The sequence below is a fragment of the Corythoichthys intestinalis genome, chromosome 12 (genome assembly GCF_030265065.1).
Source record: "Corythoichthys intestinalis isolate RoL2023-P3 chromosome 12, ASM3026506v1, whole genome shotgun sequence".
Taxonomy (NCBI): Eukaryota; Metazoa; Chordata; class Actinopteri; order Syngnathiformes; family Syngnathidae; genus Corythoichthys; species Corythoichthys intestinalis.
In genome coordinates this window covers 24939731-24959663 of record NC_080406.1, presented here as the reverse complement: position 1 = coordinate 24959663, position 19933 = coordinate 24939731, and the positions used below count along the sequence as shown (strand labels likewise).

The following is a 19933-nucleotide window of genomic DNA, read 5'->3' as shown; positions in this document are numbered from 1 at the left end:
TGGCTGACTTTGGCACCACGCCCAGGTCAGACCCATGAATGAAAACGCACCATTTTGAAAATTTTAGATCTCCTATGTCTCCTGAATAGTCTAACCAATTTTGAAGATGATCCAACTAATTCCCTCTGTGACAAGGTCTCAAATGTGCACCCTGTTAATTGATAAAAATTTCACATTTGATCCAAAATACCCGATTTCCTGTTGGGTTTGGAATATGGGTTCAAAAGACTTTTTGGAGCAGTTTTGCACAAGGTATCGACTCCCCATATTTCATAACTCTACGTTAAAAAAACCTAATAGGAAACGCCTTTTTGAAAAATTCAAGGGGGCGCCACTGAGCCATTTTGTTACATTTTTTTGTAACGCCGCAAGATTATCGAAATCCACGCAAAGCCGCATGTATGTGCACAATTTGGTGAGTTTTCGTGCATGTTCAGGCCTCTAAATGTATACTTTACTACAAATGGATAAAAAAATTCACATTCCATCCAAAATAACCGATTTTCTGTTGGATTTGGAAAATGGGTGCAAGAGACTTTTTGGAGCAGTTTTGCATAAGGTATGGACTCCCCACATTTCATTGCTCTACGTTGAAAAAACCCAATAGGAAAGGCCTTTTTTAAAACTCCTTTCTGTCGCCACTAGTTGGCATTGTAGAGTTGATGCAAATGACCCCTACCAGACCCTTCAGAGTATGACTCTCAACAAGCACGGGAAGTTTGGCGCAGATATGTTGTATATCTGCCGAGTTATGACTGTTCAAAGTCTTTTGCGAGACAAATTGTTGACTGTCATTTTCACTTTCCTGTTTGGACCCCTTCGCTTCAACGAAACCTCAATATTTTTCATCAGGCACCTGAACAAAGGTCTTAAGGCTCCCCTGATGCAGGTTTGAGGTCAACAGATTTTTTTTCCTTGGAGGAGGAACCTGTCTCGTAAAAAAAGGCATTTCCTGTTCTCACTAGGTGGCGCTAGGCCTAATGGGTAATATTTCAATGCACTCGTGTTAAGGGTGAGATGTCGCACATACATGCCAGATATGAAAAAGATTGAACGTTGTGTGAAGGAACTATTAGTCATTTACTGAATTTGTCATTTTGCCGAAAAAATGGCCGACTTTGGCACTACGCCCAGGTCAGACCCGTGAATGAAAACGCACCATTTTAAAAACTTAAGATCTCATATGTCTCCTGAACAGTCTTACCAATTTTGAAGATGATCCAACTAACTCCCTCGGCGAAAAGGCCTCAAATGTGCACCCTGTAAATCGATAAAAATTTCATATTCGATCCAAAATAACCGATTTCCTGTTGGGTTTGGAATATGGGTGCCAATGCTTTTTTGGAGCGGTTTTGGACAAGGTATAGACTCCCCAAATTTCATCGCTCTACGCTGACAGACCCTAATGTTATAGGCCAATTTTAAAATTTCAAGGGGGCGCCACTGAGCCATTTTGTTACATTTTTTTTCAACGTTACAAAATTATCGAAATTTACAATTTTCCGCACGTATGTGCAAATTTTGGTGACTTTTCGTGCATGTTCAGGCCTCCAAATTGGCCGTTTTCATTTGCCCTGAAAAAAAAAAAAAAAAAAAAAAAAAAAATCCTTTGCAAAACAATAGGGCCTTCGCACGCCTAGTGCTCGGGCCCTAATGATTTGTTAACGACCGCAGTCTGGCCTGTGACTGTGGCCTTGATGTATGAATCCTGTCTACTCTAGATTAATCCGAGTAAAGCTTTGTGTAGGTCGCCATCTAGTGGTTTGCTGCAATTGACCCTACTCACATGACGTCACAACCACGCCTCCGCGCCATATTGTCCTTCTACTCGTCGTGGTGACGCATTACCGCTACGTAAATTCCTCCTATTTTGGCGTGTTTTTCTGCTCGTTAACATTAATAATCAAAATGGTGAAGGCGTGTGTGGCGGTTGGTTGCAATAACAGAGAAGATAGACGGAGAGACTTGAAGTTCTACCATATTGCGAGAGACCCGGAGAGGAGAGCGAGATGGACTGCTGCAATTCGACGAGAAAACTGGGCTCCAAACGATTACCACAGATTATGTAGTAGTCATTTTATATCTGGTAAGATGCATTTAATATATATTTAGAGGGTTTTGGGCTGACAACCACAATTAAGATCATTGCGAGGCTAATCGCCGACAACATACAGTTTCAAATTCAAGATGCTTATTTCTTCCACCACCATTACATTTTGAATAATAATTAGCTGGTACCAAGTGAAAGAAGCTGGCCTCGTCTACGGATCATCAGTTAAACAGTTGTGTCCAAACCTTTTGCAAAGGGGGCCAGATTTGGTGAGGTAAAAATGCGGGGGCCTACCTTGGCTGATTTACATGGAACAATATATTTAAACAAATTTTAGCAAGCCCTTCTGTGTGTCACATTTGCTTTATTATTTTTTTAAATTCATAATTTCAACAGTCTCGTCTTCGTGGCGTTCTCTTTCGACACTCGGACTCTTGTGAAATACTGCTGCTGTGAAAAAATAAACTAGCTTCAAGTTGCTATAATTTCTCGCTGCGTATCTTCCCTGTAATGTTGTCGTACATGTCAGCGTGTCTTGTTTAGTAATATTGCGTCACATCGAACTCTTTGAAAACAGCGACTGTCTCTTTGCAAATGAGGCAGACACAGTTGTTGCGTGTTTTATTGACGAAATAGTCCAATATCCACCTATCCTTGAAGCGTCAGCCATCGCAGTCAACTTTTTTTTTTTTTTTTATTGTCGCCATTTTAGAAATCACACAGGGTAATGTTGCTTAGAGTGCTGCTCTTAAAGTTTTTCAAAATTTCGTGAGAATAGGCTGATTTTGTGTGGACAATATAGTTGTAGATATCAGGGTAGCAGATGTCAGGCAGAGAGGGCAAAGACAGCGGGTCGAAAAATAACGATTTAGGCATCAAATATGGATCTGGCGAATGGATAGACTGAAGCTTTTCCACATAACGCCTTTTATGCAACGCATCCAATGAGTTTACAGCGTCTGAAAGCACCGGGGCTTCCATGAATTGCACTATAAATTGCACGACAAATTGAAACCATTGAGAATACGGATAAACAAAGACGGACAATATGGCGGCCGGATACAGCGACACGTCATTCTGTGAAGTTGGTGAGTAGGGTCTATAGCAGCCCAGAGCCTGTCAACGTAAACAGTAACTTTAGCAGCTGTTGGCTGTGTGCTGCAGGAGGCGACATCTTTGGATGCTATTTTATGGGGAAAAGGCCACCTGCTGAGCCAGAAGAGGAGCCTACAATCAAGTCCTTTCAGCATAATATGTGGTTAAAAGCTAGAAAATGAGGCAACAAAAGCGAATGCATGGAAAGCATCCTACCTCATGGCAAACCGTATTGCTAAAGCCAAGAAACCTCATTATGCTTGCGACCACAGATATTTGCCGTCAAGTTTTAGGAGAGGCCGCTGTTAACAAAAGGTTGATTCAGCGCATGGTGAGTGACATTTTTCCCTACATTCATTTTTAGCTCTGTCGTGTTATTTTATAATTACTGTCATTTTCTGCCATACATTGCCTGTCAGTGGGGAAAAAAAGCCCACATTACACTGGTCCGTGGTGCAATGAAGGATGGGGACGTATGATGTGCTGTAAAAGACTGAAAGTTTAGGAGTGCTAAAAAAATATTATACATGTTAATATATTCCACAGGTGAAACATACTGACAGTGGTTGCTGATAGTGGCCCCTGACCATGAATGGTCACGGTGGCCGCACCTACCAGCAATGTCTTAAGAGACTGCCTTAAGGGCCGAACAAATCTAAACAAGTCCAAACACATAACAAAATGTCTGAAAATAAGGCAAAATGGACCACCCGTGTGGGGGAAGGGGAGGGGAAGGGGAAAGGGGGAGAAGAGGTGCAAAAGGGAGGAAAGTTCTCACTATTTCCATTTGTTTTCTACTTCATCATCTCAACATTGTTTACACTTCACTTCATATCTTATCAACAAATCAGATGGTGGCAACTCAGTTTAGCATGAAGACATTGTCGAGACAATCTGAGTGAGTATCAGAATAGGGAAGAAATGCTACTGTATTTAAGTGACTTTAAACAGGCATAGTTGTTGATGAGCTAGATGAGCTGATCTGAGAAACTGCTGATCCACTGGGATTCTCACACACAACCATCCCTAGGGTTTACAGAGAATGGTCTGAAACAGAAAAAGCATCCAGTGAGCGGCGGTTCCGTAAGCAAATATGCCTTGTTGATGCCAGAGGTCATAGGAGAATGGCCAGACTGGTTCAAACTGATAGAGAGACAAAAGCAACTCAAATAACCAGTTGTTACAACAACCGAGGTATGCAGAAGAGCATCTCTGAATGCCTAACATGTCGAACCTTGAGGCAGATGAGCTACAGCAGCAGGAGACAACCCTCCTGTCAGCTAAGAACAGGAAACTGAGGCTTCAATCAGTACAAGCTCACCAACATTGGAAAATAGAAGATTGGAAAAACATTGCTTAGTTTGATGAGTCTCAATTTCTGCTGCAGTATTCAGATTGTAGGGTCAGAATTTTAAGTCGACAACATAAACACATGGATCCATCCTACCTTGTATCAATGGTTCAGGCTGGTGGTAACGATGTAATGATGCGGGGGGGCATTTTCTTGGCACACTTTGGGCCCCTTAGTACAAATGTTGCATCGTTGTAACGCCATATCCTACATGACTATTTCTGCAGATCATGTCCATCCCTTTGTGACCACAGTGGACCCATCTTTGAGCTGGTTATCCTGCTGGTCATTTCTGGTTTCTTCCACATGAATAGGAGTTTACTGTACTCAAATGGCCTCCTTAGTTACCATATCTCAAGCCATTGACAGCACCTTTGGGATGTGGTGGAACAGAAGATTCACATTGTGTATGTGCAGCCGACAAATCTGCAACAACTGCCTTTCGCTATCAAACTCTCTGAGGAATGTTTCTAGTAACTTGTTAAATCCTCGCAACAAAGAATTAAGGCAGTTCTGAAGGCAAAATGAGGTCCAAAACAGTACCAGCAAGTTGCACCTTAAGTGATTGTATATAGCAATGTTAAGCTCTTCCAAAGATAACATCAACGCTATTCGAAACTGTGCTGGGAACACCATTAGAATTCAACTCAAACGCTTTGACCTCCAACCACTGTGACAACCTTTGACTTCAGCCAAATGCCAAGATGCAATGCTGCATGTTTCACCTAAGGAACATTTCAGGTTTATTATTTTAGCATCCAATGAATTTAAACAGTCAATCTTCAATACAGTTTAGGAGAGCACATTTCTTCCAAAGGTAACATTGTCACAAACAGGATTCGAACCTGTGCGGGGATTTCAAGTCTAACACCTTCACCTCTCGGCCACCATTACAACCACAACATGTATCTAAATGACAACAAGCATTGTCACTAGTTATCACCTGGGAATTCACTCCTAGCTGCTAGTTTTCCTGTGTCGAGTTTGAATGTTCTCCCTGTGCCTGCGTGGGTTTTCTCCAGGTACTTTAGTTTTCTCCCACATCACAAAAACATGCAGAGTAGGCAGATTGAACACTCCAAATTCTTAATAGGTATGAGTGCAAGCGCGAATAGTTGTTTGAACTGATCCTCATTCATTGAAATAAAGTGTTCTCCATTAATTGGAAGAACAAGTTCATATTTTGTATAACCATACAGAAAGAAATGGCGTGCAATCAATCACATTCAATAAAGTGATGGGGTGCTAGGGAATATCAACACTCCAATAGTAGTCTAATTAATTGAGATGTTCCTTGAGTTCTCTAAAGCATGTGTACAGTTATACTTTCTCTCTATAAGCACTTTTAAATGCTTGGGCCAACATTATACAAAGATAATTGAGAGCTATTTTAAACTTCTAGTCCCACAACAACAACAAAAACTATTACGTTTATCAGTTTAAACATTAAATACCGAGTCTTTGTAAGGTATTCAATTGAATATAGGTTGAAAATGTATTTGCAAGTCATTTTCAAACATCCCAACATCCATGAAATTAGGGTTTGTATATTACCTACCACACCACTTGCTGTTAGTCACTTATTCATATTAATACCAATCTGTGTACCTCTGGTTTTATATTAGTTTTATTGTACTTTTGTTTATGTGGTTCACGTTAGGGTGAAGTTTAAATCTCATTGTACTCTATGCAATGACAATAAAGGCTTTGTATTCCATTCTATTCTATTCTATATTTATGATAATCTGCCAATTGTTGCAGGATGACGCGGTACTTTATTATTATGGAACCTACAGCTGTTCTTTTTTCAGGAACCTGTAAATCAAATGCACTGTGCTTGTCTGCCAATAGAGTGCAGCATTCAGTCTGAAAGGATCATTTGACTTCAACCCCCACTTAAAGCATCCAAACCGGGCATTAAACTATGTACTTTAGCCTACCTTATTTCTCTGAGTGCCAAATAAATATCTAATAGTCATGTTTTCTCATTTGTTTTTAAAGCGTATTGGTAGCCACACTGTGAATCTTGAGTTTTACTGCTAGTTGAGTTTAGTCATTCATTTTTCCCGACTGAGTAGCATAAACTATTTTCATCTATCATTCATAGAATCTAGACTGAACTTTAGGCCAAAGCTTGAATAGCATGGAAGCCACATTCCTGTCATGCTGCATGCCAGCATGAAAGTCTGCAGACAACAGTATGACCTGCAGTTTTTGCAATCCTCAGCTATTTCAACACACAAACATATAAGTGAAAAGAAGTTTTATCAGTCTTTGACAGCAGTTGATCAGATATGTCACGTCTGTTTTCCAAATCCTTGTCTTTGAACATAGTGTGTGAGGTTGCCATAGAGACCATTGCCTTAGCTGTGGTATTCCGTGTTATCCCAAGCAGGAAAAAAACTGTATATATGGGACTTTCAGAACCACCGTTGCTAGGTGATGAACTAGAAATCATGAAATTGTAAACAAAAAGGGCGCATGCAAGCTTTTGTGAGCAAATGTGTCAATATATCTTGTTCTTCGCAAATGGAAAGGAACTGTATGAGTTAATAATCTTATACAGTCGGGCAAATAAGTATTTAGTCAACCACCAATTGTGCAAGTTCTCCTACTTGAAAAGATTAGAGAGGCCTGTAATTGTCAACATGGGTAAACCTCATCCATGAGAGACAGAATGTGGGGGGAAAAAACAGAAAATCACATTGTTTGATTTTTTAAAGAATTTATTTCCAAATTAGAGTGGAAAATAAGTATTTCGTCACCTACAAACAAGCAAGATTTCTGACTGTCAAGGAGGTCTAACTTCTTCTAACGAGGTTTAACGAGGCTCCACTCGTTACCTGTATTAATGGCACTAGTTTAAACTCATTATCGGTATAAAAGACACCTGTCCACAATCTCAGTCAGTCACACTCCAAACTGCACTATGGCCCTATACCTACGCCCTTGGGATGGGGGATATAAAAAATTTGTGTGTGTGGGGGGGGGGGGGGCTGGATAAGCCTGACAATGCTATGCTTTCTTTCTGTGCTCCAAATGAGCAATATTTCAAAAATGCTTTTACGACCGAGAGTCTGGGCAAACTGTCCGTATGTGTGTGCGTCATGTATGCATAGTGCGTGCATGCTATCAATCCATACAAACTTTGAATATAAGACTAAACAAGGACAATTTATGTCTGTAATTTGTGTCCTCTTTTTGCAAAATCAAAATATAATCACCCGACATTACAGGGCTCAGCAACCCACGGCTCTAGAGCCGCATGCGGCTCTTTAGCACTGCCATAGTGGCTTCCTGGAGCTTTTTCAAAAATCTGTTGAATTACATTTTTGTGCCAAAGATAGATTTTATAATTAGCGATCCGTTTTCAGGAGAGCTATGCACTCAGGACAAAGCGGGAGATTGCCCAGAAAAAAACAAGAGGAAAGGCTTCCCTACTGTCAAACAAAAATAAGATTTTGGTGAGCACTTTGCTGGATGAATTTGATTCACATGGTTGATTTTTGCTAGAGGTTTAACACTGTCTTTCGTCTTGAAGCGTGTGAGAAAGACTTGCAATGTGTGTTGCTCAAGTGCCCCCTGCATGGACTCGATGGGACGACCGTGGAACTCAGGACTCGTCTGTGGAATGCGACCTTTTTGGAGGTGACCTATTAGAGCAGGGCGGTAAACCGAAAATTTACCGTCACCGAAATTCTTAACGATGACCGACGTAATTTTGACCATGTCGGTAAATTCGGTAAATTAATAAAACAAGAAAATATAGTCTTTTCATCCCGCTTTGATTCTGTGTTGTTCGTCTATGTTCATTCCCCTTTAAGAAAGCAGTGAATGTGCTTACGTAGGGAGTCACGTGATCATCAGGAAGCCAATCAAACAAAAGCCCGGTAAGCTAACGCTAGCAGCTAACGCTACAAGCAAAACGTGATGGAGTGTGACTTAAGGGAGGTTCACCAAACTTTCAACCGACATTTAGTAGACTCTTGGTGGCATCCAGACGGGCTTTCACCCGCTGTCCTCCTTTGTTCTCACGATTTCCGGAGATGGTGCTTTCAGTGCTTTCTACTGGTAGCCAGGCTAACGCTAGCTAGCGGCTAACGCTACAAATGAACGTTATGGAGTCGGATAGCGGCTCTAACCTTGTCGAAACGGCTGAACTTAATGAGTGGATTGGGCACGGACTGCATCTAGCAATTACTATGTGGCGTTATTTTGTATCTGTCTGTGTGTGATTCCTCTGATAGCTTTTGTGATGGTAAAGCATTCAGCATAAAGTACAATCCAACGGCAAAACTTATAATGACCGAGAAATGGCCCCAGCTATTTTTATTGTGCGTGCATTTATTAAAAAATGCACTGGGGGGAAAAAAACCCTTAAACCATAAAGTAAACACTTGTATTTAATAATTATGTCACAGCAGCCATTAACAATAAGTTGTCTTTTTGAAGTGTACTGTTCAAGCTGCAAGTCATTTGTGTTACAATTACATGTTTGCACAGGCATGTTGATTTTGACAATGTACATTGTTCAAGTCATACACGCTGTTATAAATGTTCATACTTGAATTCTTATTGCTTACATTTTTATAAACTTAATGTTTAGACTGCATGTACAATTGTTAAATACAGTATATCAAATTGAATGCTGGTAAATAAATCAACAAGAAATAGTTAATCTGTATTTCATGCATTGATTCAGATTTTCAAATTATATAACAGTCCGCTTGGGCGAATTTATCGTCATTTATCGTTATCGAGATAAATCTGCTCAATTTATCGTGATACATGTTTAAGGCCATATCGCCCAGCCCTATGACCTATTTATTTTCAGATAGTTAGTATGAGTACTTATACAGTGGAGCAAATAAATATTTAGTCAACCAACAATTGTGCAAGTTCTCCTACTTGAAAAGATTAGAGAGGCCTTTAATTGTCAACATGGGTAAACCTCATCCATGAGAGACAGAATGTGAGGGAAAAAAACATAAAATCACATTGTTTGATTTCTAAGGAATTTATTTCCAAATTAGAGTGGAAAATAAGTATTTGGTCACCTACAAACAAGCAAGATTTCTGGTTGTCAAAGAGGTCTAACTTCTTCTAACGAGGTCTAACGAGGCTCCATTCGTTACCTGTATTAATGGCACCTGTTTTAACTCATTATTGATATAAAAGACACCTGTCCACAAACTGAGTCAGTCACACTCCAAACTCCACTATGGCCAAGACCAAAGAGCTGTCGAAGGACACCAGAGACAAAATTGTAGACCTGCACCAGGCTGGGAAGACTGAATCTGCAATAGGTAAAACGCTTGGTGTAAAGAAAGCAACTGTGGGAGCAATTATTAGAAAATGGAAGACATACAAGACCACAGATAATCTCCCTCGATCACACCGTCAAAATGATAACAAGAACGGTGAGCAAAAATCCCAGAACCACACGGGGGGACCTAGTGAATGATCTACAGAGAGCTGGGCCCACAGTAACAAATGCTACTATCAGTAACACAATGCGCCGCCAGGGACTCAAATCCTGCACTGCCAGACGTGTCCCCCTGCTGAAGAAAGTACACGTAAAGGCCCGTCTGCGGTTCGCTAGAGAGTATTTGGATGATCCAGAAGAGGACTGGGAGAATGAGTTATGGTCAGATGTAACCAAAATAGAACTTTTTGGTAGAAACACAGGTTCTCGTGTTTGGAGGAGAAAGAATACTGAATTGCATCCGAAGAACACCATACCCACTGTGAAGCATGGGGGTGGAAACATCATGCTTTGGGGCTGTTTTTCTGCTAAGGGACCAGGACGACTGATCTGTGTAAGGAAAGAATGAATGGGGCCATGTATCAAGACATTTTGAGTGAAAATCTCCTTCCATCAGCAAGGGCATTGAAGATGAGACGTGGCTGGGTGTTTCAACATGACAATGATCCCAAATACACAGCCAGGGCAACAAAGGAGTGGCTTCGTAAGAAGCATTTCAAGGTCCTAGAGTGGCCTAGCCAGTCTCCAGATCTCAACCCCATAGAAAATCTGTGGAGGGAGTTGAAAGTCCGTGTTGCCCAACGACAGCCCCAAAACATCACTGCTCTATAGGAGATCTGCATGACGGAATGGGCCAAAATACCAGCAACCAGTGTGTGAAAAGCTTGTGAAGAGTTACAGAAAACGTTTGGCCTCCATTACTGCCAACAAAAGGTACATAACAAAGTTTTGAGATGAACTTTTGATATTGACCAAATAATTAATTTCCACCATGATTTGTAAATAAATTCTTTAAAAATCAACAATGTGATTTTCTGTTTTTTTTTCCACATTCTGTCTCTCATGGTTGAGGTTTACCCATGTTGACAATTGTAGGCCTCTCTACTATTTACAAGTGGGAGAACTTGCACAATTAGTGGTTGACTAAATACTTATTTGCTCCACTGTAGTTGGGATTCATTTACTTTAGTCAAAGCATTCCTGCAAAGAAAGGTGGCTATTGGGGCCATATACAGTACATTTTCTCATTCTTTATATTTTTTACCAGTAGTTCCTCAGTTCTAACACAGGGTGGATCATAAGGTCTAAAGAATGATGAATAGGAAACCCGAGGCAGTAAATGGCTCATGCGAAGTGGGACAGAGAATTAACACCATGTAAATGTGTTATCTTGTTGATTGTGTTGACCTACATAAAAAATTAGAAGAAAAAAAAACATTCAAATGAACGTCCGACCGCCCGACTCCCTAAATGTATGTGTAAGTACAGAGTGTGGAAACAGAGACTGAGGCTAGGTTAATACCGCAGGTCTTAATGCACAAATCCGATTTTTTGTGTGTGTGTGTGTGTGTTTTTCCAACTCAAGTCAGGCATTAACTTGATGATCTGAACGGGACAGGTCGCATATAAGTGGACCATTTCAAATCTGATCTAGATCACTTTTGTATGTGGTTAAAATCCGATCTTGGCTACATTTTCCCAGAATGTGGCTGCGGTCTGAACTGTCAAGTCCCCCAAATCGGAATTCATGCAGAAATTACGTCAGCAAAGCGCGAGGGAGACAGGCGCTACGTTAGCGGTGGAGCTGTGCATTAGTTAGCGCCTAGCTTGAACGCAGCTTTTAGGGAAGAGGCGAGCTTGACAACAGTCATGAAAAAAAAATGGGGGGCTGGGAGTTCTTTCTGTGTTCTAAATGAGCAATATTTCAAGTTTGCTGACATGGCCGAGAGTCAGGGCAAATTGTCCGTATAGACCCTACTCGCATGACGTCACAACCACGCCCCCGTGCCATATTGTCCGTCAACTCGTCGTGTTGACGCATTACCGCTACGTAAATTCCTCCTATTATGGCGTGTTATTCTGCTCATTAACATTAATAATCAAAATGGTGAAGGCGTGTGTGGCGGTCGGTTGCAAGGGGGGATAATAAGGGGATAATAAGACAGTTGTCATACAATTAATTTACAATTTCACTATTGAGGTCAAAAGCCAAAAAAGAAATTCAACTAGGGACAATCTGGAGTAGTGCTATCGCACTTCATATTTATTACATATTATATATGTATGTAGTGAGAGTGCTATCGCTAAACCATATAAACATTAAAAGCCCTAGCTCCATTGACAAATGACATGAAATACATTAGACTTGACAGTGGATGTTAGCAAGAACAAAAGATTTTGAATTGAAAATTTCGTAACTCACCTTCCCGAGCACAAGATAGATTCCTGCCGAATTTTCGTGGACGAGGACCTGTTTCACCCAACCAGCAACAAAGTATTTATAAGCCTCCAAGCTCTTACAGTTTTTCAAACTTTCGTGAGAATAGGCTGATTTTGTGTGGACAAGATAGTTGTAAATATCAGGGTAGCAGATGTCAGGCAGAGACGGCGAAGACAGCGGGTCGAAAAACATCGATTTAGGCATCAAATATGGATCTGGCGAATGGATCGACCGAAGCTTTTCCACATTACACCTTTTATGCAACGCATCCAATGAGTTTACAGCGTCAGATAACACCGGGGCTTCCATGAATTGCTCTATAAATTGCACGACTAATTGAAACCATTGAGAATAGGGCTAAAAAATGACGGACAATATGGCGGCCGGATACAGTGACACGTCATTTTGTGACGTAGGTGAGTAGGGTCTATATGTGTGCGCCATGCACGCACAGTGCGTGCATGCTATCAATCCATACAAACTTTGAATATAAGACTAAATGGGGATCATTTATGTCTGTTATTTGGGTTCTCTTTTTGGAAATCAAAATATGATCACCCCAGAATGACGTTGAGCCAGCATTTGTTTTGATGCTCCTGCGCATCCGGGTCAGTTTGCACAGCGCCTCTCGGACTGCGAATTACTGCGCATGCGTAATACTTGAATGGGCTCTATAGGCAACGGCAGTCTGAACAGGCACGCCCAAAAAAAAACAGACATGACAAAAAATCGGAATTGTGCATTAAGACCTGCGGTATGAACCAAGCCTAAGTGAAATTCTGGCATATCATTGCCTGAACATGGGAGTGGTGAACTTTTTTTCCCCATTCAAAATCAGTAGGAACACCAATGCTGTTTATATAGACATACTAGCTATACAGTATTAACACAAACACAATGAGGATCATCTTTCACATAACTTTGACATGTTCTTTTCTATTATCTCTACCTTTAATTAAAATGGAAAAATTGAGTGGTTTTAAGAATTGCTTCAAATTACACACAGACTTTTTGTGGTGAGGCAAATTGTGTTATCTATAAAGCCTGCCAGGTGTGAGGGTTGGAGAAAAAAAGTCATAAGTAATCTGTGAGTTTTTTTCTACCCTGGTACCAGCAGGGCTCCGTAGTTATCAGTGAAAAAAGGCAAGTTTAAATTGATAACAATATTGATTGACAAATGACTTCTTTGGATTGACAACTTGGTGTTTAGACTGACAACTGGTTTGACGATCAGTTGACAACCACAAAATTATGGTTATGACAAGTGTATGCAACAGACGCAGTGTGCAAAAGAGGAGATAGAAGGAAAAAGATCAAGAGAGTGGCTAACGCCTAAACTGCAAGCAACATTAACCTACAGATCAGCATTTAAAATTAATCGGTCCTAATACAATGGATCCAAAACCTGGTTCAGAGGAAACTTATTGAGGACTTTATAACTACATTGACACTTCATCAGGAGGATTTTTGAATACCGTGCATACATTTCCCATCCACAGTATTGCTGAGAAAGCCAAGCAAGCACTTTACCAAATTATAAAGGTCATTATATCTAAAGATGACATCGTCACGAACAGGATTCTAACCTGTGAAGGGAAACCCCATTGGGTTTCGAGCCCAACACCTTAACCTCTCAGCCATTGTGACCACCATGTGACCAGAGGACATCCGTCTAGAAAAAATGAAAAACGCTGTCAACTTACAGGGGTGAGATAAATCACTCAATATAATGGTTTTGGTGAAAGGATCTGTATTTCAGCTGTGTTAACTGATCAAATTAGAGTTTCTATTCAAAACATAATTTTAAACTATTTATAGCATTTATTTACATGTGTCTATTTAAAGGAGCAAGTCTAAATTCCAAAGGAAATGTTGTTTGGAGCAGCGATAATTGACACGCCTCAGATATTTTCCGCTCATACCAGAGAACTCAAGTGCCCATGGCGGCTTCTGCCTAAATATTTGAATCTGCATAAAAATAGAATCGTGTGGAAAGCAGTCATTGTCCAAAAAGACAGCAGGCATTGAGAAATAATACATTTGAGCTGTTTTAAAATGCCAAATAAATCTCTACGCCTATCAGATTTGATTGTCTCAAATGGAATGAGAGGTCAGATAAAACCAACGGAAATGCCGTTTCCAAGATGTCTGATTGACTATTCAAAACAGTTATTTACAAGTCTGATTGAATCTACTGTTCGAAAAGCCAGTCCTGCTTTCAGAATGTTTTTAAGCAAATCTGATCATTAGGTCAATTTCAAAATACCGTCTTAAAGTAAAAATGTGATTATACTATGATAAGTTATCCATACTTCATGTGTTGTATGATTAAATATGAAGATTGTCAAAGACCTCGGGCGAGTGGAAAAAGTGCTCATGCCCTGCAAAAAAATGAATGCTAAATAGATCACCATCTGGTTATGCCACTTTTATTAGTCCATTATGCATGTTGTTACATAAGTCCCTGATAATTGAGATATTTGCTGGCTTTTGCAGAGTGTTCAGATGGGAGCAAATATTTAATGCAATGGACAACATGTACTTTCATGTGTCCTTTCATTTTGAGTGGATGATCATTTAAAAAAGGAGGTTGTCTGCCACCCGGAGACCTTGGACGGTCTCACTCAAGATGAATGTGTCCATTTAAAAACATACATTGAATGAGCCGAACAAGCTGGAATCTATGAAAAAGTGAAATTAATAAATTAAAACTGAATTGGGTTTCTTTTTAACTCATCTTGCAGCAACCACAAGTGAAGCTTTGACGAAAGCACCTTCCTTATAGTCAAAGGAGATTTAAATGAATTATACAGTGCTGCACCCGCACTATGCAAAATGATAATGTGAAATGAGCAATGTATGGTCTGATTTGATCAAAGAGGAAAACTTTTTTAAGGCTAATGGTGATTGAACACTATTGTTTTATCTTAATTATATATTTTAATGGACGTTTTGTTGATCGTGTATAGCACATCATAATGGATCATTAGTTGTATCTGTAGTTTTTAGACTGCCAGAGAGAGGTCTCAAGTTCTCGCTCGTTTTGTTCTTGGGACACTAACTAAATTGCTACTCCTCCATTATTGGTGCACACATCGGAATCAAATTTGGAAGGTATATTCTAGGGATGTCTCCATATTGATCCTAAGAGCCAGATTTTTTTTTTTCCGGCTGGCTAATTAGATCAACTAATTGCAGAATACGGCACGGGGGGTGAGAGGTTATTACGTCTGCCTCAAAAATCTGGAAACAACAGTGCAATCCCGGGCTCCAGCCTTCTTGTGTTGGGCTTACATGTTCTCCCAGTGTCTGGGTGGCTTTTCTTCAGGTACTCTGATCTCTTTCCACATCCCAAAAACATGCATGGTAGGCTGATTGAACACTTCCCTAGGTATCAGTGTGCACGAGTGTGAATAGTTATCTGTCTCCTTGTGCCCTGCGAAAGGCTGGTAACCAATTCAGGGTGTACCCTACCTACTATCCGTAGTTAGCTAGGATGGGATCCAGAACAAGCTGCAAATTATTTTTTTTTATAGTATTTAACTCATTGCATGCCATTGATGGTGATAGACGTCTAATTCATTTAACCCTTTCATGCACAAATTATGATTTTTTTTAATTAATTAATTTTTTTATTTATTCTACCCTTAAAGGGCACCCATTAGCTCATTGGCTGCTGCTGACGATACTAAACATCCAATCCTTTTTGATTGGGAGGGTCAAACGAATGAATGTTCATTCGCCTCTCTGTGTCTAACTCTAGTGAATAGCATGCAATGAGTTAAATATTTACTGTTATTATATACATATTTGCTATTATTATTATTAAAAAAAAAAAAAAAAACTACTTCAGAGTGTTACTTTGGGGTGGGCAGTGCCCACCCACGGACACGCTCTGCCCACCCAAAGAAAACTGGATGTAGTACTAACGGCAGTCTGGGCAACGCCCATTCATATAGTACTGATGTGTTCTAAGTTTTAACCTTTGCGTTGTTACCTCCTCTTTCACCTTAAAATAAATAAATAAATTAGGGCTGTCAAAATTATCGCGTTAACGGGCAGTAATAATTTTTTAAATTAATCACGTTAAAATATTTCACGCAATTAACGCACATGTCAGACAGTATTCTGCCTTTTAGTAAGTTTTACAGCAAGGTTTTTTGTGCTGTCCAACAGCGAACTCTTGTGGTCGCTTTGCAACATGGTTTATTGTTTTTCTTGCCAGTTCAATATGGCTGCACTACGTCTCGGGCTGACGCCTACATTGTAATGTTGTGCTTATATGATCCTTGGACAACATTTGTCCGTAAGTATGGTTGTTGTAAAGAATGTACATATTATGTTAGTAAGCGAAATGTTATATTTTTTGTATGAGACGCTTTTTGTTTATGTTTAGTGAACCTATATAGCGTGCTAAGCTAACGTTGTTGCTAATGCAATGCTTGTGTACTTTTTTTTGTAGTTTTACGACGGTCTAAAGAGGACAATGGTTTGAGGCCATTTTATTAATAAATCAGATGAAAAAGGAAGAAGTCTGATTATTAAGGCGTCGTTCACTAGCTGTCTAGCTTTGGAAAAAGTAGACGCTTCGGAGTGAGGACAGCATAGACAGATTTAAATGACAGTAGAGTGAAATGCCCACTACAGTCCTTATGTACCGTATGTTGAATGTATATATCCATCTTGTGTCTTATCTTTCCATTCGAACAATTTATTTTACAGAATATATACAGTACTGTGCAAAAGTTTTAGGCAGGTTTAGGCAGGACACCTGCCTAAAATTTTGCACAGTACTGCATATTTTTTTTTTAATTATTAGATTTGTTAGGATCATGGAAGCTTCCACTTGGGGAAAATATATGCATACATTATATCCTGTATATACATAATATAATAAAAATATACAGTACTGTGCAAAAGTTTTAGGCAGGTGTCCTGCCTAAAACTTTTGCACAGTACTGTATATGTTAGGTCCTCTTCCCCCTCCTTCTGAGACATGCCCACCTCCAGCAGGTGTGCATGTTTTTAGCTGATTGCAGGTCAGACGAGTGGAGCGGCCACAGCTGAGAGCAATGAACATCAGCCAGCTTTAAAAGCCCAGCAGACGCTCCACCTCGTCGCCCGATCAACTCGTCTGGTTTCGCCGTCAGTTGCTTCTCGCATTCCTTATATGATATCATTGATTCCCGGCTCACGACTACTTTGCTCTTGCCCCAGGTCCTGTTCTCTGCGCGCCCCTTGTCGGATTCTACGCCTGCCTCCTTCCGAGCTTCCACGCCTGCCTCCTTCCGAGCTCCCACGTCAGCTCCCCTGCTCCGCTCCCAGCAATCTACACCCAAGACAGCCTTGTGACCTACAATAAACGATTGCTCATTTTTTACCACTGTGTGTCCACTCTGGGATCCCCTATTGCTCTCGCACCTTAACAGTTTGATCGGGCCATCATGGATCCCACGGACAACACAGCCAGCTCGCCCACGTCACTCCTTGACCACCACCAAGCAATCGAATATCTATTCAGTAAGGTAACGGACATTTCTGAGTCACTTCAAGCCATCCAGGCACAACTCACGCCGCTGCCTCATGCACGCACAGCCCCGCCTCCCCTCCGCCACACCGCCGCTTCGCCGAGTCATGTTCCCGTAACTAACCTGGCGTCAACAGCTGCGGCGCGGGAACCCCACGTCCCGGCTCCGTCTCCTTACGATGGCAACCTTGGTACATGTCGTGCTTTTTTAGTCCAGTGCAGCCTCGTCTTCGAACAGCAGCCATCCATGTACCAAGGGGACCGAACAAAGATTGCTTATTTGATCGGATGCCTACGCGGAGCGGCTCTCGATTGGGCTTCCTCTATATGGGAGCAGGGGTCCGCGGTGTGTAGTTCATACGCCCACTTCACCGATGAAATGCGAAAGATCTTCGACCATCCTATTCGTGGTAAAGAGGCTGCCAAGCGGATGATGGCCATTCACCAGGGGTCACGGAGCGTCGCAGAATTCTCGGTGGAATTCCGCACGTTGGCCGCTGAGAGCCGTTTTAACGATGCGGCGCTACAGGAGATCTTCACCCGCGGCTTAACTGAGTCCCTCAAAGACGAATTGGCCACGCGGGATGAGCCTGGGTCTTTGGACGACCTTATTAAATTGGCGATCCAAATTGACAATCGCTTGCGGGAGCGAAGAAGACAACGCCGGGAACCGCCGAACCCCCCCGGCCTGCGCCTAGCTGCCCTTCCACGCCCGTCTTCGTTCCCTGTTCAGGCCACTGATGCGGCTCAGGCGACACTGCCCCCTGCTGACAAATCTGAACCAATGCAGTTGGGCCGCGCCAGGTTATCCCAGGAGGAACGCACTCGCAGGTACAGCGCTCAGTTGTGTATTTACTGTGGGCAAGGGGGGCATTTTATTCGCAGCTGCCTGGTGCGTCCGGGAAACTGCTAGGCTCACCATTAGAGGAGGGACGACTGGTGAGCCACATGTCCCACAGTTCCTCACGCCGGCTCCAGCTCACCGCCACGCTGTCCTGGAGGGGCCAATCCCGCACGGTCACCGCCCTTGTAGATTGTGGTTCCGACGAAAACTTCATTGATCAAACCTTGGTGAGCCAGTTGGGGTTGCGTACACACCCGCTTCCTGCCCCTTTAAAGACTACTGCGCTGGACGGACAGCCCCTGTTCAGCGTGAGCAGACAGACCGAAGCCGTTGATGTCCTCTTATCTGGCAACCATCGAGAGGTGAGCTCCTTTTTTGTTTTCCGTAGTCCCCGCACACCTCTGGTTCTTGGTCTGCCTTGGCTAAGAACTCATAACCCCGCCATAGACTGGACCCACCCTAAGTTAACTGCATGGAGTAACTATTGTCACTCACACTGTCTTAAATCTGCCTTAGTGCCTACCTGTTCGGTCCAGGAACCGACGCAACCTGACCTCTCCGCAGTGCCAGAAGGCTACCATGACCTTGGACTGGTTTTTAGTAAGGACCATGCGGTGTCACTCCCTCCTCACCGTCCGTACGACTGTGCCATCTCTCTCCTGCCTGGTGCGACCCTCCCCAAGGGACGACTTTACAACATCTCTCTACCAGAAAGGGAGGCCATGAAGTCATACATCACGGAGTCCCTGGCCACAGGTATTATTCGCCCTTCCTCCTCCCCTGTCGGGGCAGGGTTCTTTTTTGTGAATAAAAAAGATGGCGGCCTCAGACCCACCATCGACTACCGGGGGCTGAATGAAATCACAATTAAAAACAAATACCCTCTTCCTCTTATTGATTCCACTTTCACCCCCCTGCACGGGGCTACCATCTTTACGAAGCTCGACCTACGTAACGCCTACCACCTCGTCCGTATTAAGGAAGGCGATGAATGGAAGACTGCCTTTAACACGCCCATGGGCCATTATGAATATCTTGTTATGCCATTCGGGCTCACTAACGCCCCTGCAGTCTTCCAAAACTTGGTGAATGACGTCCTGAGTGATATGATTAACAAGTTCGTCGTGGTGTATTTGGATGACATTCTGGTGTTCTCTGGCACCCCATCAGAACATGAGGACCATGTCCGTCAAGTACTCCAGAGACTGCTAGAGAACCGGCTGTACGTAAAAGCCGAGAAATGCGAGTTCAGTGTTCCCGAAACTGCCTTCCTTGGCTACATTGTGGGGCATGGGAAGCTACGAATGGACCCGGCAAAAGTGACTGCTGTTCTGGACTGGCCTCGCCCCTCTGACAGGAA

At 42.0% G+C, this 19933-nt stretch overlaps 1 protein-coding gene and 1 non-coding gene across 2 annotated transcripts in view; both read right to left on the bottom strand.

Annotated features, from left to right (window-relative positions):
* Nucleotides 1–13860, bottom strand: part of rapgef4a (Rap guanine nucleotide exchange factor 4a) — a 57005-nt gene extending 43145 nt beyond the window's left edge. Inside the window, exon 1 of the mRNA XM_057852439.1 lies at nucleotides 13789–13860. Coding sequence (XP_057708422.1) covers nucleotides 13789–13855 — 67 coding nt within the window. The 5' untranslated portion in view covers nucleotides 13856–13860. The remainder of the gene's footprint in view (nucleotides 1–13788) is intronic.
* Nucleotides 13768–13849, bottom strand: trnas-cga (transfer RNA serine (anticodon CGA)). The gene has a single exon. It is a non-coding gene; the product is annotated as a tRNA-Ser (tRNA).
* Nucleotides 13861–19933: the final 6073 nt, after the last annotated feature.